Here is a 24,893-nt window from a genome sequence, read left to right as displayed (position 1 = left end):
GTCTTTGGCAAATCCCGAGTATTCATTTCAAAATCCATGTTCAGACACTATCTTCTATCATTATGCGTAGCAAACTAAATTGAGTTTTGTCTTTGTGGCTATGAAACCGGATTTTCTCAGCAAAATTCTTGAGTGTGTTCTGAATTGAATTGAATCAATTGAATAATGAACAAATACCAAATATTTAATTAAAATGTACCTGCATTGTAGTTTGAATCTTAACTAGCTTAAATAACACCACCTGAGTGACTCAAGCTGTCCAATGAAGTAAATTCTAATAGATGTTCTATCTTCGGCTTATAAGTGTCTATGCCTCTATTCAAACCATTCTGACACAAATGGCGAATGCTTAAGGCAAAATTATGATACCTATTATAAGCCAAGCTTTTATTCAGTGTAGAACCTTAGTACAAATGAAAAATTTGTACTAGGCCGTCCTGGCCGTCTTTTAGCCAGCCGTCCTGGCCGAGTGGATTGGTACGCTGGATTCAGGAGCCTCTGTCTGAGAGGACGCGGGTCAGTGCCGTGACTGTGAGCTTAACCAGAGTCGACCCAGCTCTAAATGGGTACCTGGAGAAATCTGGGGAAGGTAAACAGGAAGGGTGTGCGAAAGCACAGGATGGTTGGCCCCCAACCCCCCATTGCACTTCCTGGCTGAAGGGCCAAGAAACGGAGATCAGCACCGCCGGTAGGGACTGTAAAGTCTAATGCCATATCATTTACCTTTACCTTTACAAATGAAAAACACCAAAATATTGTAAGGGAAAATGAGATGAATTATACTTATATTGTTTCACGAAAGAACCTAACTTCACTTATTGAGTGTGTTCTGAATAATGCACATATACATAGTAACTTTACTCTTAAATTAAATTTTTTGCCCATTTATGGATCTTTTCCTCTTGATTTTTGGCTATAGAAAAGGGTAAAACATTGGTTAAAAACATACTAATTGACTATAGTTTCATTTTGTTATATAGTTTACAGGCATTGATTTATCGAATAAACGATGATCAAATTATCGAATTGATCGATGATCAAATCAAAGAAACAATTTATAAATCTTTGAAAAGTAAGCCAAAAATTAAACCGTGTATCCTTAAATTGAACGAAGTGTGACAAAATCAAGAAATTACAAACAATAGTAATACACAATCGGCTTTAGGAGTGAACTTCCCCTTCAAAACTCTTCCTAAATATAATCATCTTACTTTAAAAATTGAAACCCCCCTACCCCTCCTAATGAGACCAAATTTAGCTATAAAATATAGAAAGTCGGGGAATAGGGTATTAAAACAGAAGCAACCCAAAAATATGATTCATAATAAGGGACCCTGCAACCTGATACCTGTGTTTGAAAATTAACCAAACAGTTCGTGATAATGAACGGTAAGTAAAGAACGACTCGACCCGATAGTAACGAAAACTCTAAAAAAGGAATTTTGACAACAACTACAAATTTTGATAACAATCATATTTCTAATATTTCTAAAGCCTAATGTAACCCGTCAGAAGTGACAACTGACGAGCCTTAGAAATTTGTGTGATTAAAAAAAAAATTAGTTTAACAGTCCCCAAAAATAAAAAGGTCTTGATTAAAATCACACCATAAGATTCACTATATTAGAGAATCCTATTGTTGAGCTTTCAAGCTCCTATCTAGAAAAAATAGAAATTTTTCAGTTTGCAAATAAGGAAGAAAGATCAGGAGGCGCTGATCAGCATTTTAAAGGGGCCCCACTTTATCGTTAAAATGAACAAAAATAAAATTTAAAAAAATCAAGTTTTCGAAAAAGGGGTTAAACAACCCTAAAAAATAAGGAGATCTTAATTGAAGTCACACCTTCAGATTCACTATATCAGATCACCCAGTTGTAAAGGTTTCAAGCTTTTATCTAGAAAAATAAGAAATTTTATATTTTCTACGAGAAGAAAGATCACGGGAATAATTTTATTGAAATTGATTGAAATTGATTTTTCTTTCAGATTTTTCGAAAATAAGTATAAAATGTGAAAATTTTTATTGGATAATGATAGAGCAACGGCATTTCCAAACTTGTTTATTGATCTTTGAATATTCTTAACAGTTCCAGTAAGCGTTGCTTCTGCAGAAAGATCATTTTCCAGGCTAAAAACCAATAAAAAACTACTTGAGATCGACAATGAACCAGAAAAGATTAAATAGTTTAGCCATTATGTCGATTAAAAAGGAAGAGGCAAGGAGATTAGATTTTTAAGCAAAATTACAATTTTAAAAGAATTTAAAGAACAAAAACTGAGACATATGTAAATTCATGTAATCAAACTCGGTTGCATAAAATTATGTTCAATACAAGTTTTGTATTTTAAATATTTTTATTTGTGTAGAAGGTTACCTATCTTCTGGTCCACAGTGGTCTAAAGCATTTGATATATATATATATATATATATATATATATATATATATATATATATATATATATATATATATATATATATATATATATATATATACTAGCTGTTGGGGTGGCGCTTCGCGCCACCCCAACACCTAGTTGGTGGGGGCGCTTCCCCCCCCCCCCCCAAGCCCCCCCGCGCGCGTAAGTCGTTACGCGCCATAATAGTTACGCGCCATTGTAGTTGTGTCCCTATGTCCCACCTGTGAATATAGATAGATATATATATATATATATATATATATATATATATATATATATATATATATATATATATATATATATATATATATATATATATATGGTTTTAACTACGTAAAACTTGCGAATATACAACATTCTTTGCTGTCCCATTGTCTTTGCATATAAATAGATTGTCAGGTTTACCGACTCTTGAACATGCAACATATAATGGTCCATGGGAAAACAATCTGTATTCAGATCTATACCTCATGATTCTAATGATTGCCCTTGAGCTTTGTTGATGGTGATTGCTAATCGACCATTCCCTGTCCCGGTGTCCCGGTCGTCATTTACATCCCCCTGTTTCCCCCGGTGTCCCCGTTGTAGTTGTGTCCCTGTGTCCCGGTCGTCATTTATATTCCCTGTGTCCCGGTCGTCATTTGTATCCCGGTGTACCGGTCTGTATATACATTCGTTTTTTAGTTTTGTTTTTCTCCTTTATTTTTTTCCTTTTTTTTCTTTTTTAGTTTATTTAGATTTTTAGATTTTTTAGTTTTTTTATTAGTTTTTAGTTTTTTTTTTCTTTTTAGTTTTTTTGTAGTTTTTACCTTCTTTTTAGTTTTGTTAATTTTTTTTTTTACTTATGTCCTGGTCGTCATTTATACTCCCTGTGTCCCGGTGCTTTGTTGATTGCTAATCGAACATTCCTTTTGTCCTGGTCGCTTTCTCTTTGAGTGTCGTCATTTATTTTTTTCTTTTTTAGTTCTTTTAGTTTTTACCTTTTTTAGTTTTTTTTAGTTTTTTAGATGAAAATTTTTTTTAGTTTTTTCCTTTTTTTCTTTTTAGTTTTTTATTGGTTTTTACCTTTATGTTAGCTTATTTTTCAGTTTTTTCCTTTTTTTTTAGTTTTTTTTTATTTTTTATTTTTTTTAGTTTTTTACCTTTTTTTAGTTTTTTTAGTTTTTTTAGTTTTTTTAGTTTTTTAGCTTTTTTACTTTTTTTATTAGTTTTTAGTTTTTTTGTAGTTTTTGCCTTTTTTTAGTTTTTTCAGTTTTTTTTTTAGTTTTTTATTGGTTTTTTACCTTTATTTTAGCTTATTTTTCAGTTTTTTCCTTTTTTTAGTTTTTTTTAGTTTTTAGTTTTTTTAGTTTTTTACCTTTTTTTAGTTTTTTTAGTTTTTTTAGTTTTTTAGCTTTTTTATTTTTTTTATTAGTTTTTAGTTTTTTTTGTAGTTTTTGCCTTTTTTTTAGTTTTTTTAGATTTTTAGCTTTTTTATTAGTTTTTAGTTTTTTTTGTAGTTTTTGCCTTTTTTTAGTTTTTTTAGTTTTTTAGCTTTTTTATTTTTTTTATTAGTTTTTAGTTTTTTTTTGTAGTTTTTGCCTTTTTTTAGTTTTTTCAGTTTTGACGTCACCTGATCCAGTTTTTTCAGGTGACGTCACCTGATCCACGATCCACAGATCCACAGACAACTTATTTTTATATATATAGATAGTTTTTTTTTTTTACTTATGTCCTGGTCGTCATTTATACTCCCTGTGTCCCGGTGCTTTGTTGATTGCTAATCGAACATTCCTTTTGTCCTGGTCGCTTTCTCTTTGAGTTTCGTCATTTATTTTTTTCTTTTTTAGTTCTTTTAGTTTTTACCTTTTTTAGTTTTTTTTAGTTTTTTAGATGAAAATTTTTTTTAGTTTTTTCCTTTTTTTCTTTTTAGTTTTTTATTGGTTTTTACCTTTATTTTAGCTTATTTTTCAGTTTTTTCCTTTTTTTTAGTTTTTTTTTATTTTTTATTTTTTTTAGTTTTTTACCTTTTTTTAGTTTTTTTAGTTTTTTTAGTTTTTTAGCTTTTTTACTTTTTTTATTAGTTTTTAGTTTTTTTTGTAGTTTTTGCCTTTTTTTTAGTTTTTTCAGTTTTTTTTTAGTTTTTTATTGGTTTTTACCTTTATTTTAGCTTATTTTTCAGTTTTTTCCTTTTTTTTTAGTTTTTTTTAGTTTTTAGTTTTTTTAGTTTTTTACCTTTTTTTAGTTTTTTTAGTTTTTTTAGTTTTTTAGCTTTTTTATTTTTTTTATTAGTTTTTAGTTTTTTTTGTAGTTTTTGCCTTTTTTTTAGTTTTTTAGTTTTTTAGCTTTTTTATTAGTTTTTAGTTTTTTTTGTAGTTTTTGCCTTTTTTTAGTTTTTTTAGTTTTTTAGCTTTTTTATTTTTTTTATTAGTTTTTAGTTTTTTTTGTAGTTTTTGCCTTTTTTTAGTTTTTTCAGTTTTGACGTCACCTGATCCAGTTTTTTAGGTGACGTCACCTGATCCATCCACAGACAGACAGACAACTTATTTTTATATATATAGATATATATATATATATATATATATATATATATATATATATATATATATATATATATATATATATACTGAATTGGAACTTTACTTAAATGCTTAGTATATAGATAGGGCCCTGCAAAGTTCCAATCTGGCCCTGCAATTACTCGATCCGGCCCTGCCTCCATTCAGCATTGGTCCACTCTTGATCAACTCCTTTCTTGAAGGCTTCTAGGGTTTGAGATTGGACGGTGGTCTCAGACATGCTGGTCCTGAGTGAGACTTAGGTCAGGGGAGGGGTAGCGGGTTTGTAACCACCTTCAAAATGTTCGTCCGACTCGTAAAATCGTAACAAAAATACAACCGAAAAAAATTTTGATTCGTTTATTTTCAAGTTTTTGTGTGTACCCTCCCCCCGAAATAAATCCTGAATATGGGTCTGACAGGGGTCCGGAAAATGAAATCTAATAGTTTGGATTGGCTAAGTTTTAACTTGTACAACCATATATGTCTTAAAATACTAGGGAGAAAAAAAATCTAGAAATTAATTTAAAAAAAAAAATTACATAACGTCATTTAGTTTTTTTGGTAGCAGATTCAGAATTAAAAAAAAATAGAAAAATGGATGAAAATCAGCTACTAATAAGCTAAAAGTACACAGAAGGTGTAGATTAAGAAAATGTAGTTGATTGTTGGAGTCAAGAGATTGTTAATACTTTGATTTTTGCGGGCGGAAAAAAAAACATTGTAAAATTTAACGAATTGTTTCTGCTTATTTATTGCACGATTCAGTGTGGCAACACTGACGACAACACAGTGTGACAGCACTGTGTCAACTACCCCCCTCCCCCAGAAAAAAAGCGGAAACTTAGAAATAACAACAATCCGAAAATGTAGAAATAAGGCATATACAGAGGGATTTTTCTGAGGAAGAAGAATAATGAAAAATTTGACAATTTGGAATTGCCCAGAAGTTTTGAATTACTTTCTATTTTTGGGGGGAGTCCTGCGTACATTCTTGATATACAGTTTTGGTTAAATATCTATAAAGGATGTCTTTTCAATGGCTGCCCTCCCCCTAAGACAGATTAAACCCTTCTCAAACAGCATGCCCGGTTTTTAAACCCAAGTTAGAATATTTTTGTGACGATCTTAATTCCTGAGAAAGTATTGGCATTTCTTGGCGCAATGTGTTAATTAATTAATTTGACTGTCCATGTTTAACCAGGTTGTCATGGTAACTTCTGTTAAATTTATGAGCGTGTCCTCGAGTGTTTCTTATGAAAGATTTACCATAATAACCTATCCAGTGACGTTTGAATGGAAAAGTAGTGATACTCTTTTTATTGCAGTTACAACATGGCTCTCTAAACAGACTTTGATATGGATAATATTCGCAAGTTCGCGATCTATGGTAAGTTGAATTATGTTTATTATTATTGTAGACGGTCTCGTTCAGTCCGCAAAGGCTTTTTGATTCCACACTCCAAGAAGGAATTATCACCAATGGGTACTTGTTAATTATACGGAACACATTCAACAACTTTGATCTGCAAGACCTGTCAAAACCGGGTACTTTTGTCTTATAGCCACCACAATCAAGATCTTGCATTGTAAACAAGACAATAACCGGTTTTCATAGTCTTTATACCAGAAAATATTAGCTTCGGCTCAGTGGGAAACTACATTGTTGGTATTTTTAATTAAATAATTAGTTGGTATATTGGTTAGGTTATGTTTGTTTATGTTACGTATTTAATATAATGTGGTCTGGGCGGCCCCCTTCCATAATTCTTTCTTGTGGTTTTCATAATTTTGTTGAAAAACTATTATATCTTATTAATATTTTATTTCATATTAGCATTAACCAATCTTCTCGACCGAACTTGAGTGTGGTGGTTATAAGACACAAGTACCAAAACCGGTTTAGTTGTCTATATTAATCGGAGACAATTAGCTTAGACTGAGTGGAAAAACTACGTTGTAGGTATATTTGAATTAAATATTTAGCATTTGTATTTTGGTTAGGTTATGTTGGGTATTTAATGTAATGCGTCCTGGGTGGCCGGGTTTCGGTAATTTTCGCTGTAGTGCCCGTAATCTTGTTAATAAAGTATTATATTTTCATCATATTTTGGTATATTTCACTAGGATTAACCTAACTTCACTTCTTGGGTGTGTTCCGTATGATTAACAAGTACTGTATAGACGGAGTCGCAAATCAAACGCTTAGGCCATAAAGGCTTATTGTTTCCATACTCCGACAAAGAATTAGCCGTGATAGCCACAGGTCTATTGACAACCCCTTGGGCCTTTTTACATTCACAAGAGCATTCCTTGGTAGTGTCAAGGTGTCCATAATTGTTTCCCCCATTCCGAGGATTACACCTAGAAGCTTGTGAGGCCCCTCAAAAGAGAAGGGGGGCACCCACCAATCAACAGGTATATGTGACAAGCTCAACTTCCTCAGGGATCTTTTCTTGCGTCAGGGTCAGCGCTTCGTATGTCCAGGAGGTTTTGCCCCCCGTGCATGATTTTGATAGCCATTGCTGGGATCCATCCAATCTTGGCAGGGTATTACACAAAATACCCTATCTCTTGGTCAGACACTGTATAGAACCCACAAGGCTGAACGGCTCCTCAAATTAGCACTAGTAGTGCCCTCAGGGGCACCACAAAAAGGTTGTCACTACCACCCATTGTAGTTCTGTTTAATCTATTTGTATAGACCTTTTTATAAATTCTCGGATACCTGTGAAATTTACTTTCATATTTAAAAGAAGAATTATTTTCTGTTATGGTCTAAAAATTGAAAATGATATTGGGCTTTACTATAGTTCAGTAATATAACTGCTATTCTTCATATATGGCTAAATTTCTTTCAATATAATTCAACCTGATCAAAATCAAATATTGGTGGGAGTTTTTCAAGCATTTCTAGCTCAATATCATCAAATTTGTGGCTTATTTTGGAACCAACGGCCTAAAGGAGAACGTATAGAAATAAATATCACGTTAGCTATTTCTATTTTTTGGCAAAACTCAGCCTCATTTTCATTTGATGCTCAACGATGGTTTCACATTGGCTAAGAGGACCTATCACATTGATTTGTCTAAGGTCTGCAAGAATTTAAACTTGATTCTGATGGGTGGATTATTTTTAGCATACGAACCATAGATCATTCTACATTCTTATGTTATTGAATGACAACATGAAATAGCTCTTACGAACAAAGCGCAAATGAATAAGCAAATTGAAAATCTCATTTTCCTAGAATTTATCACCGTAGTTACCAACCAATTTTGTGCCATTCCCCTCCTAAGCTAGACATTTTTGCTCTTTAAATGTATATGAATGTGACATCATTGACGTGAAAAATGTTTTTTTTTTCGAAATTAAGGCTCTAAAATATAATCTGCTGAAGGGTGCATGTCCTGCCCATGACCCACGAGCATATTTCCATGTTCCGCCGGCGGGGCCTGCACCCACATTGGGAATCACACCCTTATCAAGAAACTAGTTTTCTCGTAATTTAGTTGGTTTTGTCGCTCTCCAGTTGTTCCATGAATCGCAACCGTAGTTTAAGGCAATAAATGGTATTTTGGATATGTTAATTTTTTTGTCTTACTTTTTTAAAAGAATTGCCAACCAGTACTAGAAGCTATGCAAGGAGGTTGAGAAGCTTCAAGTCCCTGCCCTTCAGGGACGGATCTAAGGCAAAATCTTGGGGGAGGCCCAATTTGACAAGGGCGCTAATGAACAAAATCTTGGGGGGGCCACTGTGGTAAAGGTATCAATAATTTACTAAATGACAAATTTATTCTATAAAAGAGTGAAAAAGAAAAAATCAGGATAACGGGTCGCCAGAAATATCTTTGGGATTTCCCCGTTCCCTCCCCTGGATCTACCAATGGTGCCCATCTCCTGATGTTGTTTTAAATAATTTTCTTTTTTTCCTATTTAAATCTTCTATTTTTTCGTTTTTTTTTAAATTGCTCCCTCTAACCAATAAATTCTCCAGTACTTGTATCATCCAGTATCAGTGTATTGTAGTCACTGGGTTCGCCCTTCCCCTTAAAAATCGTTCAGTTGTCTTCCCCCTGAAAATCTTGAACACCCTTGGGGAAAGTATCCGATTCAACTGGGTTCATTTTTTTCTTTGAGCGAAATTAGAAAATACGACGAAGGTCCAAAAATTTTTATTTATAATAAACTTACAATTATAACTAAGTGAATTACCTATGTGCAGGATAAAGTTTTCGGCTGTTTTACTGTGACAGTAACAAAGCTTAGTTTAGAATAAATCAGATAGCAAAGCATTATGTTTTCGAAAGAGTATTAGATGGGGGACCTAATACCCTATTCTGTTTCTGAGATATTACATCTGTTTTGACAACATGTGCGTAATCGTAACAACCAGAGTCCCTTTTGATTTGGCTTTCTTCCCCTTCGACTGTCCCTGAAAGTTCAACTTAATACCCTGTTTTATTCCTGCGATATTGCGTCTATCCCATTTTGACCTCTGGATACACTTGACTCCTTCAATATACTTCAATAGCAGTAGCAGTACTGCTACAAGCCGTTGCTGATATATTACTAGTATTGAAAAAATACGTAAATAGCCCATGTAACCCGTCATTACGGGCTATAGCCCGTCAGGCACGTATATTATGCATGTTCTTTCTTTAGTCAGGGGAGATGAGGGAATTTGCCAAAGCCACAAAAAAATGAGAATATTGTTTAGAAAATTGCACAAACCGTACGATTTTGAGGTTTACGGTTACCTTGAGGCTTCACCAGATAGTAGATATTTGCATCTAAGATTTATGCGCTTTTTGTATTGCTTCCATTGTTTTGTAGATGACACCTACTGCTATATGTATTTACATTTTGTAACATGGTATATAGTTAACCTCATTAAATTATGAGGCAAATCTTTCCCACGAATGAGTTTAGGCATATTTTTAACCTCCTGATTGAACTAATTTAAGCAAATCACTTGTCAGATGCCCATCTTTGAATTATACTCTTTTATCAGATTTAATATATGTTTAATTTAACTTTAAATTTTTTTATGCTAGTAATGCTGTTGACGTCATGAAAGACATAAAAATTATGGACAAGTATGCCTCCACACCCTTGGTGGAGGCATACTTGGCATGCCCCTAGGCATGTACCTAGGACGTTTATTATTATTGTTATTTCTTTGGGAGGGGGGTGGTAAAATTCCTTCTTATAGTTTGAATAAGAAGTACCCAGGAATTCAAGAGAAATTAAAGTTTTTGAGAGGGGACTGAACCCAGATACCGCTGCTTAAGTCCCTGGGTAGATATATACCTCCTAGCAAAAGCGCTCTTATCCAACCTATTGTGTTGAACAAGTATGTACCTATGTAGCCTGCATAAATGTATGATCTTTGCCAAGATCGTATCCAGGGGTTAAAGGTTTGACCCCTCCCCTTGAAATGTTTGTCCAACTCGTAGAAGTTTGACAAAAATGCATACAAACAAATCTTGATGTATTTAAAGTTTTTGCACCACTCCCCTCTGAATCAAAATCATGGAATTGGCCCTGATCCTTGGTAATCTGCCCCCTTCACCTGAAACCTCAAGATTTTTCTCTTTCAAGAATTCCTTTTTCATAAATGTTTCTTTGTCTATTATTTGAGTTTTGGTTTATTCGTGAAGCTTTACAGATACAGTACTATGGGGACGATACCTGGGCTCCCCCACCCTGTGTTTTGCTTGTTAAAGATCATGCTATGATGCTGCACCTATTTTAAAATGCATTTTAAAAACTTGTTTTTGATACATATCTAGCACAAGCATAGAAGGACGCAATGGGCTAGAAATTTAGGGCGGGAAGTAGAATATGTTATATTTTTTGCAAATTTGTCTTTTACACCTTTTTTTATAGAAACCCCAAATATGGAATTTCAATGGACCCCCCCAGAAAAAATAAAAAAATTGAAGCATCTAGAGGAGGGGGGCACAAAAATCTTGGTGAACATGCCCCTCCCCAGTTGGAACTGCTACCTAAAGTCTCAAAATAAAAATGTTTATTGCCCCTTGGACCAATCTTAGATCTATTCATATCTGAAACCCGCAGTTTTCTAAGGGCAGTACTATATTTTTGTCAGTATCGCCAGGTTGAATCGGGAATATAAAAAAATCAGAACTAATTAGTTAACTTTGACAACGCCTTTCTTCCGTAAAGCTCAAACTCTTGATTTCCGAAGAAAACTAAACCTTCTTCAGTTTTCTGAATCAGTTTTCTGATTCAGTGTTTGGCGCCATATGTTTTTAGCTTAGTTGTCTTTAATTCTTCATCCTCTTTTAACTTTAACACGCATTACTGCCGAAAACTGGAGAGCTAAATAGGAAAGTCCACTTCATTAAAAATTGAACTCCTGATTATTTACTAATTTTGAAGTGCAAATAGGGTTGCCAAGGCCGTATCCAAATCGGGGCTAGGGGTTTGACCTCCTCTCCTCCTCCAAATGCTTCTCCGACCCATAAAAACGTAAAAAAAATGTATATGAACCAATTTTGATGTGTTTCTTTTATTTTTTTTAACCCCCCTCTCGAAAAGAAATTTGATATGGTTTTGTAAGTTTTCACTTAACCCGTTCAAACAATCGGATTTCCTTTTTATTGTCCTTGGAACTCTGAGACTTTATCTCATGACTGATCCATGACTTAGGGAAAATAAGCGTGAGAGGGGGCCTATTGCCCTACAATTTTTTTCGCCACTTAAAAAGGGAGCTAGAACTTTTAATTCCCGTTCGAACGAGACCTCTCGCGATATTCTAGGACCAAAAAGTCGATGCGATGACCCCTGGAAAAAAAACACACACACAAAAAAAACAAAGAAACACGCATGTGTTATATTTCTTCTGGCAAGAAATACAAAATTCCACGTTTTTGCAGATTAGGAGCTTGACACCTCTACAGTAGAGTTCTCTGTTACGCTGAATCTGATGGTGTGATTTTCTTTAAGATTCTATGACTTTTAGGGGGTGTTTTCCCCTTTTTTCAAAAATAAGGCAGATTTTTTCGGCTCGTAACTTTTGACGGGTAGGAGTTTCGGTTACTATTGAGCGGGGTCGCTCCTTACTTACATTTCGTTACCACGAACTGTTTGATTACATTTGGGCATGTGAACTTAAAAAAAAGAAAATCCTTAAGGAATTCTTGTTAGTTTTTTGAATATAATGAAAAGCTTGCAACATATGTACATTTTTTTTTTGTTCGTTCGATCAATAATTTAGTGAATTACATAATAATCCTATTTTTTTAAGACCCTAAGAATCTTTGACCCATTCTTACGCAAGGAATAAGTGCTTTGAGGTCAGTACCTTCCTGAAATATCGATATTTTACGGGTGCTATTTTAAATTACTTATATTTGTACTTGTTTCAACTCTTTAAAAGTTTTTTTGAAGTTGTACCCGCTCCAAATTGCCCTCTCTTCCCTACCAAACCGATCTTCCGATGTAGAATTTGACAAATCTGAACCAAGTATAAAATGTATAGAAATTTTAATTTTAATTAAATGTATAGAAATTTTAATTAAATTTTAATTAAAATTTTAATTTTAATTAAAATTTAAATTTAATAAAATTTAATTAAATTGTTAATGTATAGAGAAAAACTAGTGAATGGCTGCGAGTTACGAAAACTTGCCAGTTTTTTTTACGAGTGATAGAACAATCGGTCCAATTATGGTCAAATGCTCCGTAGGAACAGCGAAAATAGAGTTATTCGCGAGTAACTAAAAATTAATGCTTCTGGTCCAAGCTATTTATAATATCATCCGAGGCATTCTCATTGGAAAGAATCATTAAATTTATAAATTCGACACATTTTGAAATTGGCAGTATTCTAGGGTTTATAAATTTCATTTTGAACGGGCCCTGAGCAACATCGTGCTTTTTGATTTCGTAAGCAGTGGAATTTCATGGCCAAAACAGTAAGTCACGACGTTTCTAAGTTATGCTGAATTTCATAAAACTTGGGCAACTCTTCAAGCATTTTTTCTTTTTTTTTTTCTCTGATGTTTGCGTATAGAAATTTTGGTCGGTGCCTCCCGTCACGTTTTTTTCTCTTAAAGTCTTAGAAAAGCCAGTGTAGTTCATTAAAGCAGCACTTATTTTTTACAGAGACAGAGATTTGAAAGGCTTGGCTAAAATCATATTTATTTTATAATTTAAAAGAATTTATGACAGTGTTTTTTAACAAGCACTACCAATTGAAGTATTTTTTTTTTACAGCCGATTAAAGCAGCATTTAATGCTTGACAGAGATTAAAACAACCAAAAAAATCACAATTTTTTCACACGAAGGACCACAAATTTGGCTCAGTCACCCTTTGACACTCTAATATTTAAAATTAATAAATTTTAATAATATTTAGTAATTATTAGTGCTAAATAATTAGTACTAGTCCTTAATAGTTTTTAGCACTAAAAGTATGCCCACAGCTGCTTAAAATATCATACAAATTAGAACTCTGAGACTTAATCTGAACGTGTGTGTGATCACACTAAGCAATTGGATAATATTTTTATATTATCCATTATTATTATCCAATTTTATATTATATAATTGATTTATAATTACTAGGTCCGTTCTTATTATCTTTTTTGTAAAGGGGGTTGAATTAAATAACACGGTATCCCGTCTTCGTCAGTGCTGCCACATATAGCCGTAATAACAAATCAGTAAAACTAATTCGCTAAATTTGACGACGCGTTTTGTCAGCAAGAATTCAAACATTAACCATCTGTTCTTTTTTTTTTAGCTAATTTCTTGCTGGTTTTTCGCCTGTGTTAAGTTTGACGCCTGCTAGAAGTAAAAACTGCTTATGGAGGTCATTAAACATTAAACTCCCTATTTTTCAGACATAATTATATGGTTGTGTAAGCTTTCAAGTAACTAATTCAAAAAGCTTGCTTTCTATTTTAATGGCAAAGCAAAGATAAAAGATTTCAGTATTGAGTTTTTGTAGAACATCCAAAATAATGCTATGGAATTATAATGCTTAAAATACTCATAAGGTATAATTTAAAATATCAACACAATTTCCTGATAATACCAAATATGGTAGTGTAACATATTAAGAAATAATTAAAATGTACAATAATTAAAATGAAGCTTCACTGTCTGAAACAGGATAACGGAACAGATGTTTATTAATTATGGCAAACGCAATTAGGGTGTGAGAGATGTAATTTAATACCCTAAAGGGGATACATATCCTTCAAATTGGTGTCAACATGCCAAAACCCCATAAAGTGAGACATTCCACTTTAAAAAAAGACATCAATCGTTAGAAGAAAAGGGGTTGGTTTAAACATATTACTTAAGGATTTGCTAAATACCTCTTCCGAGTGTGAAGTGAGAACCCTAGTGGTTTGAGACTCTAATAGGACTAGATACTGCCCTTAAATCTTGAAGGGTCGTCTCAATGGATGCAGTAGCGGTTTTAGGTCAAATAACCTGAGAATGCAAGGTATACTATAGGAGTTTCAAAATATAAGATGAAAGTAATTTAATGTCATAAAACCGGGGGGAGCTGCACCCTTCTACCCAGGCCTAGAGCCACCATTGAACGGACGATATCAGGGAAGAGCCAAGTAAAAGGTGGCCTAATCTATGGGAAAGAACATGGCGTCTTGTAAGGTATCAATATAGGAAATTAAAAATACTCTTCCTTAGGTCCTCCTTTACCTCGAGAGACACTCGTGGCCTCCTCCAGACACCAGTGGAAAGCCTTCAATCGCTTCAAGGGCGTGCTGCCGCGTAGATATATTCCCGCTACGAGAGCATACTTCCGTGGCATGCATGTCTTGTTCGTATGTCTTTCAAGGTGTAAATCCAAAAATTAAAAGCCTAAATTAAAAGAGTTGTAGATTTGGTATTCTTCGAATAAACTTTCTAAATAAAAATACAAAAAAAAAAAAAATCCGTTAACATATTGTGCCGTAATTTGGTTCTAGGTCCATGAGGAAACAGCACATAGTTGCAGACATTCTTTTTAACTCTTCCATTCAGTGATTTATAATATAATATTTGTTGTATGTAACAAAAACATGCATGCAGTTATATTTTAACTATATTTTCATGCTTTTAAAAATATGTTTTAACTATTTTACAACTATATATATATATATATATATATATATATATATATATATATATATATATATATATATATATATATATATATATATATATATATACCATAATTGAGAAACTCTGCTTTTGGAAATCATTTGCAATGCTTATTGTTCAATAGTTAGTTTGGACTTGATTTATCACCCCCTGATTATGATCAGTCTTCTGTGGATGTACACATTTCACCCCCCCCCCAACTCTTTACTCAGGCTATTTGTAAATAATTGAACTTTGGGTTTTGAAAACAACCTTAAGGGGATTTGATACCATAAAATCATTTTGTTAGCCTCAACGTTGGCTGACTGTCTCAAAGACCATTAGCAAGTTCTCTCATGGGACTAGCCAAAATCGAGAACTGTTGAGAATATTGTGGTTTGACTATGAAATTTGAATGAAAAGACAATGGAATTTTACTTCCCATGTGTTGGCAAGGTTGTCAATCAAAGTGAGTAGCACATCGGGGAACTACAAAGCTATCAAATTGCCGCGAATGCCGAACTTAAAAAAATCTACTTCATTTATGCGAAAAAATCACACTTTCAAATGGTTTAAGTTCATTATCTCCGGCAGAAAATGCGAGAAGTTAAATGTTTATTTTAAAAATTTTGGGAAAGTAGGTGACGGGGACCTCATCGCCTTCTGTAGCCAAATACCTTTCTTCAGGAACAGTAATAACATGAGATAATAAACATAAAAACTTCAATTCAACCGCTAGATTACATCTCAAAGCCTGGATTAACAGAGTTATAGATTTTGTATTCTTCAAATAATTTCCTAACTCGAATGTACATGAAAGAACTCCATTAATGAATGGTACCGTAATTTTGTTCTAGGTCGATGAGAAAAGAGCGTATAGTTGCATAAAGTTTTCATCGTTTTCGTTTTTTTACCGTTTTAAACCAAATTTAAAATTTAATCATTTGTTACACGCAACAAAATTATGCATGGAGATTAATAACTATAATTGAGATATTTGGAGATCGTGTGGGAATTCGGAGGTCATGTGAAATGATTTTAGCTCAATAGTTGGTTTCTATTGATCTCCCATCCCCGAGAATAATCACTGCCTGTCGTGGATGTACACGACATTTCACCCCTAACTCATTGCCGCTCAAGGTAAAATGAACTTATGATTTTGAAAGGAACCTTCTAGCCAGGGAGTAGTTCCAGCATTTTTATTGCGGGGGGGGGGGGCTGGAGGGTTCCATATCCGTCTATTCAAGGAGCATGAGCTGTATAATGTGGTTATTTTTTCCAAATAATTGGGGGGGGGGGCAATTGCCTCCCCCTGAAACCATGCCCCTGCTTCTAGCCACGTCTGACTAGGCGTATTATCAATTAAGAAGCATTCTTCGTCTTATGAAGTTTATAAACACTTTGTGGAAACGGAACATCCTTATTACTGTTGTTCGCCAATTAAGAAAAACAGTTCCACCAATTGAGACAGGGCTTAAAGGGCTGGAAATAATTTTTAGTAAATATAATTCTTTGGCACGCAGTTCACTTGAGTCCCAGAACTTTCAAATAATTTTTCAAAACTCATTAATAAAATAAGACAAAAAATATTGTCAAAATGTTAATCATATATAATTTGTGATACTTTCTTCCGTGAAGAAGGAAATGTATGATTTTTGCCAGATTGGGTCGTCAGAAGTGTTTTTATTTGTGGCTGGAACCTAAGTATTTGAGGTAGAAGGAGGTTCTAGGCCCCCCTTAAATCCTAAGTTCTTCCAAATTTCTGGGTATCCCTCAGTCAAATTTTCAATAAAATTGTCTTAAAAAATTGTGGCTTATAAAACAAAAATATTTTTTGCCATTTGTCCCCTTTCTGAAAAAATGCCCCCCTATGTGTGTGATATGTAGCGATCCAATTTGTTGTAGAGCTGTAATTTATTTGTTCTAATTTCAAAGAGTTCGGTAACAAACTGTAGTAAGGAGCGACCCGGCTCAATAGTAAACGAAACTCTTAAAAACGGAATTTTGATGCTAAAAGATACATCAAAAGAATCGGATTTTCATGCTTATTTTAAATGTATAAGTTTTACCAAATTTAGTCTTTGTCATCAAAAGTAACGAGCCTGAGAAAATTTGCCTTATTTTTTCAAATAAGGGAAAACACCCTAAAAGTTATACAATCTTGAAGAAAATCATACCATCGCATTCAGCGTATCAGAGAACCCTGGAGCAAAAATTTCAAGCTCTTATCTACAAAAATGTGGAATTTCGTATTTTTTGCAAGAAGGCAGATCACGGCTGCGTGTTTATTATTTATGTTTTTATTTCCCCGGGGGTCATCGTATCGACCAAGTGGTCCTAGAATGTCGTAAGAGGGCTCATTCTAACGAAAATGAAAAGTTCTAGTGCCCTTTTTAAGTGACCAAACAAATTGGAGGGCACCTAGGCCCCCTCCCACGCTCATTTTTTCCCAAAATCAACGGCTAAAAATTTTGAGATAGCCATTTTGTTCCGCATAGTCAAAAACCATAATAACTAAGTCTTTGGGGATGACTTACTTCCTCACAGTCCCTGGAGGAGGGACTGCAAGTTACAAACCTTGCCCAGTGTTTACTTACAGTAATGGTTATTGGGAAGTGTACAAACGTTTTCAGGGGGATTTTTTTGGTTTTGGGGGTGGGGTAAAGGGGACGGGGCTAAGTGGGAGGATCTTTCCTTGGAGGAATATGTCATGAGGGAAGAGAAATTGAATGAAAAGGGCACAGGATTTTCTAGCATTACTATAAAAAAACACTGAAAAAATAAACATGAAAAAGTTTGTTTCAGTTGAAAGTAAGGAGTAGCATTAAAACTTAAACGAACAGAGATTATAACGACTAGGAAGGGTTCTAAAAATACTTTAGCAGAAAGAGCGAGGTATTTAGTGTAAAGAGTGAGGTATTACCGAGGGGACAAACCCCCTCATATTCATAATAAAAATATAATAATATAAAAGTTTGTTATGTAAGATAATTCTCAAGTTACGTTATATTTTTTACTAATAAAAACGTTGGTTAAAAATTGAAAGTTCTAGTTGCCTTTTTAAGTAACCGAAAAATTGGAGGGCAACTAGGCCTCCTTCCTTACCCCTTATTTCTCAAAATCGTCTGATCAAAACTAATAGAAAGCCATTTAGCCAAAAAAAAAAAAAAAAAAAAGAATTAATATGCAAATTTCATTTTAATAATTTTTGTGCGGAGAGCCAAAATCAAACATGCATTAATTAAAAAACGTTCAGAAATTAAATAAAAAAACTAGTTTTTTTTAACTGAAAGTAAGGAGCGACATTAAAACTTAAAACGAACAGAAATTACTCCGTATATGAAGTGGGTTGTCCCCTCCGCAATCCCTCGCTCTTTACGTTAAAGTTTGACATTTTGCCACAATTTTACTTTTTAAAACAATTAAAAACTTTAGCATAAAGAGCGAGGCGTTAAGGAGGGGACAACCCATTTCATATACGGAGTAGTTTCTTTTCGCTTTAACTTTCAATGTCGCTCCTTACGTTCAATTAAAAATAACTAGTTTTTTTGTTTTTTTACTTGTTGAAATGATATTTCATGTCAACCAAAACTTGTCGCCACCGATGCAGAGATTGGCTTTGGGTCAGTTTTTTGTTTCCAAAATCTCTAGACCTTTACGACTTTTCCAAATATTTTTCATTTAATTCGGCTGTCCATTTGTTTTTTTATTGAAATTGTAACCCCTCCCCTCCAACAAAAAGTATACGGTATATCAAAATTAGAAAATAGATGGTAGGCGACATATAATGTGTTTTGATTCTGAACTGTCAATATGTCTAAATCATTAAAGTAAACTTTCTCCCAAGGAAACAACGGGACTTTTAGTAGCTTTTTCTAAACTTTTGGATATATTGAATGCTTTAATATTAAAGCCAACTCGATAGCGCTACCAAAGCAAAGAGCCACAAGCCTTCAATCTGTTGTGTTTTTTTTTGGTGATTTTTTCCCGGCCACTTAGCATGGAAGGAGTGGCCATAAAAACTTCAGAGGAGATCATTCGACTGTAAATTAACAATTCTAGTGGTCTTTTGAAGATTCAGTCGAGATTGGAGGGAAACCATTCCCCCTCCCATGCCTCTTTTGGCTACATGTCCGTTTTCCACAACCCTAAAGACAACTGATTTGTGATATAGTACTTTTGTTCAAAACATTCAAAAAGCTGAATAAACATCTCTACAGGATTATCATGACCCTTCCCCAGCCTCTGACACATGGGACATAAATGACGCAAATTACAAACTATTTTTTATAATGGAAATAGTGGCCTGTTTGATGTTGGGCGTGTAATTGGCTCGAAACTTTCAGAGATTGTTCTCAGGGTGTAAGGGATGAAGCACATTGTTATGGAAGAAGGGTATGGGTCCAGCTCAAAACCTTTAGCTTCTGATCAGTTTGAAACTCAAGTCCTTGGGCTACGAGAAAAGTGCTTTACCAAAAAAAAAAAATCAGTGCCCTCCTCTGCAAAAAGGGGGTTGAAAACTTCCTAAATCAGTTGTTTACTTTTCAGTCCGAAAACTCAAAAGGCAGTGCTACTGCGCTGCCTCTGGTTCGGGCCCACTACAACCAAAAACTGCGTGTGAAGTTTTGTTGATTAAAATTGTGCCATTGATTTTTATTAAACTTTTTAAGACTATATGGTTGTGTAAGTTTCAGCTTCAAAAACTGTAAATGTTTGATGTAATTTTCACTGTCCTTGCTACTTCTGGAAATTCCATGTTCAGATCATTTTAGAACTTATAACACAGTTACAAAGATACAAATCATTGGGGAAAACACACACAAATAGCCTATAAACAGTTTCTATAGCACTGAATATATAAGTGAACAAGTTATAATTTCATAATAAATAAATGTAATTGAAAAAATTATTTTTTGTCGTCATTTGGAGACAGATTTATCCAGTGCTGTACAATAAAATTATTACATCTGGTGCTTCCTGTACCGGTTGATATTATAAAACTGACACTCTGATATTACCTTTTACGAGGACGTTTGGTTAAATGAACTATTTATCTTCTGTTCTCTGTTATTTATTTCGATATGCCCTTCCACTAGTGGATAAATGTAAAATTTTGGAAAATTTATAACAATTAAAATAAAAAAAAAACCTTTGGAAATTTTTATTAAAACGAATTAGTTAGATTTGGATAAAACATGGTTATAAATCTCTCGTTGGTAGTTTTCACTTTTGACACTGTAAAGAATGTTGTTAAGCATTTCAACATCTCAAGTTTATGTGTACTTGAAGTTTATAGCCACCAAGACAAATTACGGGTGACAGAATGCATTGGACTTATATAATGTCGGATATATATGTGCGCATTAGGGGGAGGGTAAGGCCATATTACTTTACGACTCACGGCTTAGAATTTTGTACAAAAGGGCCAATCAGGTTTCGAGTCCCTTTTATTGGCTCAAAATTTGAAATAGCAGCAATGATCAAAAAGGGACTGAAGAGGATGCTTAGCTGTGTTGGCCTAATTCTATATTGAGTTGTTAGTAGTATTAGTAATAGTCAAAATGGCCCCGCCATTTAGTTTCTCTTTGTGGCACACACTTAAGTTTTATGTTCGCTCTGAAACATACGATTTTCCGACGAAATTTTCATATTTTAAGCAGTTCGAATTTAAGCAGTTCGAATTTTCATATTTTAAGCAGTGCCATAACACTAAATTCAACATTTAGTGAATACGATTTTCCGACGAAATTTTCACCAGAAATACCTGTATTATTGGATTTATTAGTCTCAAATTCATCCACCGAGGCAGTGGTACGATATTAATAGCACTTTTTCTTAGAGAATGATCTGAACTTACTTAAAAATAGAAACATTTTCAGTTTTTCGCCGTTTTTTAGTCGTTTTTCAGCACATTCTTTCTGTTTGATAAATACAAAGCAAATTTCAGCTATTTAATTTCGTAGGTGGATAAAATGGAATAACAATAATAGCAAGATCATTGTCTTACGTTGAAACACTAAAACCCTGGAATTCTAGAAAAACAACACACCACAGACATAAACACAACACAAATCGTACACAAACGTACCAAAAACGTACATAGAACATAAGTACTTAAGAAACAATATGATTGGTTTGTAAAAATATGTCACAAATACCAACCAATACAATCAAAGCACACTTTGAAACCGGAAATGTGGGACACTGATCTCGGTATTTCTCTGAAGTTTCTCTTTTTGTCCTTGGTAATTACAATAAATAAAACTTACATAAAAATTATAAAATAGGAATATTTTTGAAAATGGGACTTAATCTTTTGAAAGCAGAACTAGATATAAAGTTATTAAATCGTAATTAATTTGCGTGACTGATCCAACTACAATTTCATTCAATGTAAACTGCTTTGTAAGTTATTTCTGGTGATACTTACATAGACATTGTTGATCGTAAATAGAGCATTAAGCCGAAATGTGATTTTTTTTTTGTAACTCTAAATAATAGTTAGGCATTATCATTTGCAATTGTGATTTTGCAAAATTACTATTTTATATTTTGTCATGCCATAATAAAGTAAGTTTGCAAAAACTCAGAAGCTAGATTATGAAAAAAATAATAAGCCCATATCAACTATAAAAGGAAAAAAATCACATTAAACAAGTATAGTTGTTGTTTGTAAAGAAAATCCAAAATAACAATCTAAATTATCCTTTTTTAGGGTCGATCTTCTTTGTGCTCCACATCCAGATAATCCATGGGGGTGAAAGGGATAAACGGCAAGTTGAACCTACATTTATTGAGTCAAATTCAGTACGAGCTCCATGGATACCATTAAAAGATGTACGACCAAGACTCACTAGACAAGACCTTGGTTTTGTACAAGACTCAGGAGTTAGACAAGACGTCGGAGCTGAGGGAAGTAACAATGGGTTTTCACAGCCACAAATAAGCCTACCAAGATCTGTTGGGTCTCAATCAGAAAGGGTATCAATCAACACTGAAAGTCGAGCAAGGCAGCTTTCAGGACCAACTGATTGGATCCCTCTAGCGCCGCAACTTGATACTGGAATCAATACCCTTGATAATAGAGTGCAACAATTTAATCCTGTTGTTACATTGAACACAATACCTGGCAGACGTCTGCCGGTCACCGCTCTAGATCCTCTACTATTTAATCGTGAGCAAAGTGTTGTTTTACCATCGTCTCGAATTCGTGCAAGTGAAATATTCTCTTTAGTGCCAACTCCGGTGTTTATAAATCAGCCAGTTACGCCTTCACAGACGTTGGTACCGTCTTCACCGTCACGACCGCTTCCTTCAATAAGTGTTCAATCCATACCGGCACGGGTTAATGAAAATGGAAGACCTGTATTTCAATCTAATATAAATAAGATTAAAGTTGACCATAATACGGTAAACTTACCAACAGTGCGGTCTGATATAATCAGTGAAGCAGTTTCAACTACAGCAAGACCCTTACCCAGTTCCACTCCTAAGCTCCACCAAGCTCCAATTAAAAGTAGCACCATAGAACCAAAAAACATTAGTGTACCAACTAGCATCTTCAGCTCCGAGCCAAAAGTTGGCTCTTTTAGTGAAGAACCTGCAGAAAAGGGCCAAAATCGCACTGTTAGCCAAGGAAGGGGTCAAAATAAGGAGGTGTTGAGCGAAACGATGTCAAAAAGTGTTGATGCTGTTCAAGATATGCCCTTAATACTTGGGCCAAATTTGTTTGACATACGACTAAGTGTGACCGAAAAGGTGGGTTTAGTTGGGTCGCAACTGTCGGAAGTACTGGTTGAAGACCCTGAATCAAATGCTGGTATAGCATCAAAATTTATGGAAGACCCCATTGAGGGGGCTGAAAAGCCGACTGTAAAGCTTGAAGACAACAAGCGAAATGAAAACGTTACAAAAGATCTAATTAACTCCAAAGATGGACTAGTGGAAAAAGTTAAACTTTTACCAACTTTAAATGACGAAGGTGAAATAGAAGTTATGCCTTCTGCTAGTGAAATTTCCCCTGTAACCGACGAGCAGGAACATGACAGCATACAAAGTGAAGAAAATGCAACAGAAATTAAAGTTAGTTTTAAAAATGATACGACTGTGAACGGTCATCAAGGTCGTTTTCCATTTGTGGAGGAAAAAGTTGAAACTCCACCTTCTGATATTGACTATGATTCAAGTGCTTCTGAAGATGAGCTTCTGCTTAATATTTACAATACACAGGTTATTAATGGTCATCAACCATTTTTTACTGCGTTTGACGTCGAAGAAGGCACTGACTACCTGCCAACAGAAAAAGACGAAGTGTCTGACTATGAAATATCTCCTCCCGGACTAACTTTGGACTTCCGCGAATTTAACGTTTCTTTAATTGACTTCAAGAATGGAACTATTGTTCTCGAGAATAAAACTTATTTTGTTGATTCAGTTCCTAGTGAAGACCAAGATCTTGGTGAAACTGATTTTAATTCTGAGAGTCCTCAGTTTAGATTCGAAACTGATTTTGGGCCTGTTAACATTCCTAGTGAAGAAATAAATCAGACAGAAAGTTCCAATCAGGAGATAAAAAACTCTGTAACAACAAATGCCAATATTTTAAGCAGTGCCATAAAACTAAATTCAACATTTAGTGAAACACGATCTTTCTCAAATTTATCTACGGAAGAGCTCATAATGCTGAATGATTTTAGTGATGAAGTTTCTAATACAGTTAAAATAACTACAACTGCACCACCTATCATATTTGAAACAACACTGTCTCCTATTCCGGAATCTGTAAAAACGATATTGCCAAATACTTATTTTACGACAACAGCAATATTTCCAGTTTCAATATCATCAGAAGAGTCAAACTCTTCCCTTTTTACAGCTAACGCTTCAGCTGCGTCTTTAGATGATGTTACAGCGAATTCTTCAACAATGGACTCTACAACCCCTGTTTTGCCGATTTCAGTTGAAGCAGAGACGTCTAGGGAGTTTGGAAGACAAACTTCGCCGTTCGTAACTATTTTCAACTCTATTTTGTCAACGTTTACAACAAAGATATCGGAAACTGCTACGGAAAAATTGAGCTCTCAAATTGGTTAGTGATTTTTTCCCGTTATTATTTGAAAATTCTTAAATATGCGAATATCAAGGGGATAGAGCTAGGGGATATCTAAGGGACCCCTTGAATGTTCAATGAAAGTATTCCGGGTTTCATCACGGTACGATTTTGTTTATATACGCGCCTATGCATACATTTCTTAATTTTTTGAGGTGTCGCTTTCTATTAGATGTCATGCACGCAAGATTGCGTGTGCCAAGCCTAGTGGCTCTGTGCCAAAAGTTATGGGAACTTTGCAAAGCGTTTTGCGGACTGTGTCAAGCGTGGCGAAACTGTGCGGTACATGTGGTGTTCCCCAATATACATTAGGTGGGGGAAAGTCAGCGCCCGTAAAAAATTTTGGCAAATTAAATTTTTCAGCAATTTAAGTTTTTGATGAAAATTTTTCTATAAGGAGGGCTATTTCAAATATAACTCTATTTGCTGGTGACCTTGTTAGCGAATTTGAATTAGCTTTATATCTGATATTCTTGACTTGCGGATATCTGTCAGACCAGTGTTCTTAAGAAAACAAGAATTAACTAGACTTGGAAAGCCAACCCAGTCTCATAGTGGAAACTATTCCTAACTGGAAGTTATTAACGCCGTATTAGTGTACTCGTGGCTTTAAAATAATCTGCAAATTTCACTTTTTTATATCTTTTAAATATGTAACTTCAATGAATGAATAGCATTCTATAAAATTAGCATAATCAA

General features: G+C 34.2%; 1 protein-coding gene across 2 annotated transcripts in view; it reads left to right on the top strand.

Annotated features, from left to right (window-relative positions):
• The window catches only part of LOC136026545 (mucin-2-like), a 101,238-nt gene that overhangs the window by 12,648 nt on the left and 63,697 nt on the right, over positions 1-24,893 (top strand). For both annotated transcript variants that reach the window (XM_065703230.1, XM_065703229.1), the window contains exons 2-3: positions 6,284-6,345; positions 21,801-24,173. In XM_065703230.1, coding sequence (XP_065559302.1) covers positions 6,315-6,345; positions 21,801-24,173 — 2,404 coding nt within the window. In that variant the 5' untranslated portion in view covers positions 6,284-6,314. The remainder of the gene's footprint in view (positions 1-6,283; positions 6,346-21,800; positions 24,174-24,893) is intronic.

The sequence above is a fragment of the Artemia franciscana genome, chromosome 4 (genome assembly GCF_032884065.1).
Source record: "Artemia franciscana chromosome 4, ASM3288406v1, whole genome shotgun sequence".
NCBI lineage: Eukaryota > Metazoa > Arthropoda > Branchiopoda > Anostraca > Artemiidae > Artemia > Artemia franciscana.
This window is presented reverse-complemented; position numbering and strand designations above follow the sequence as displayed.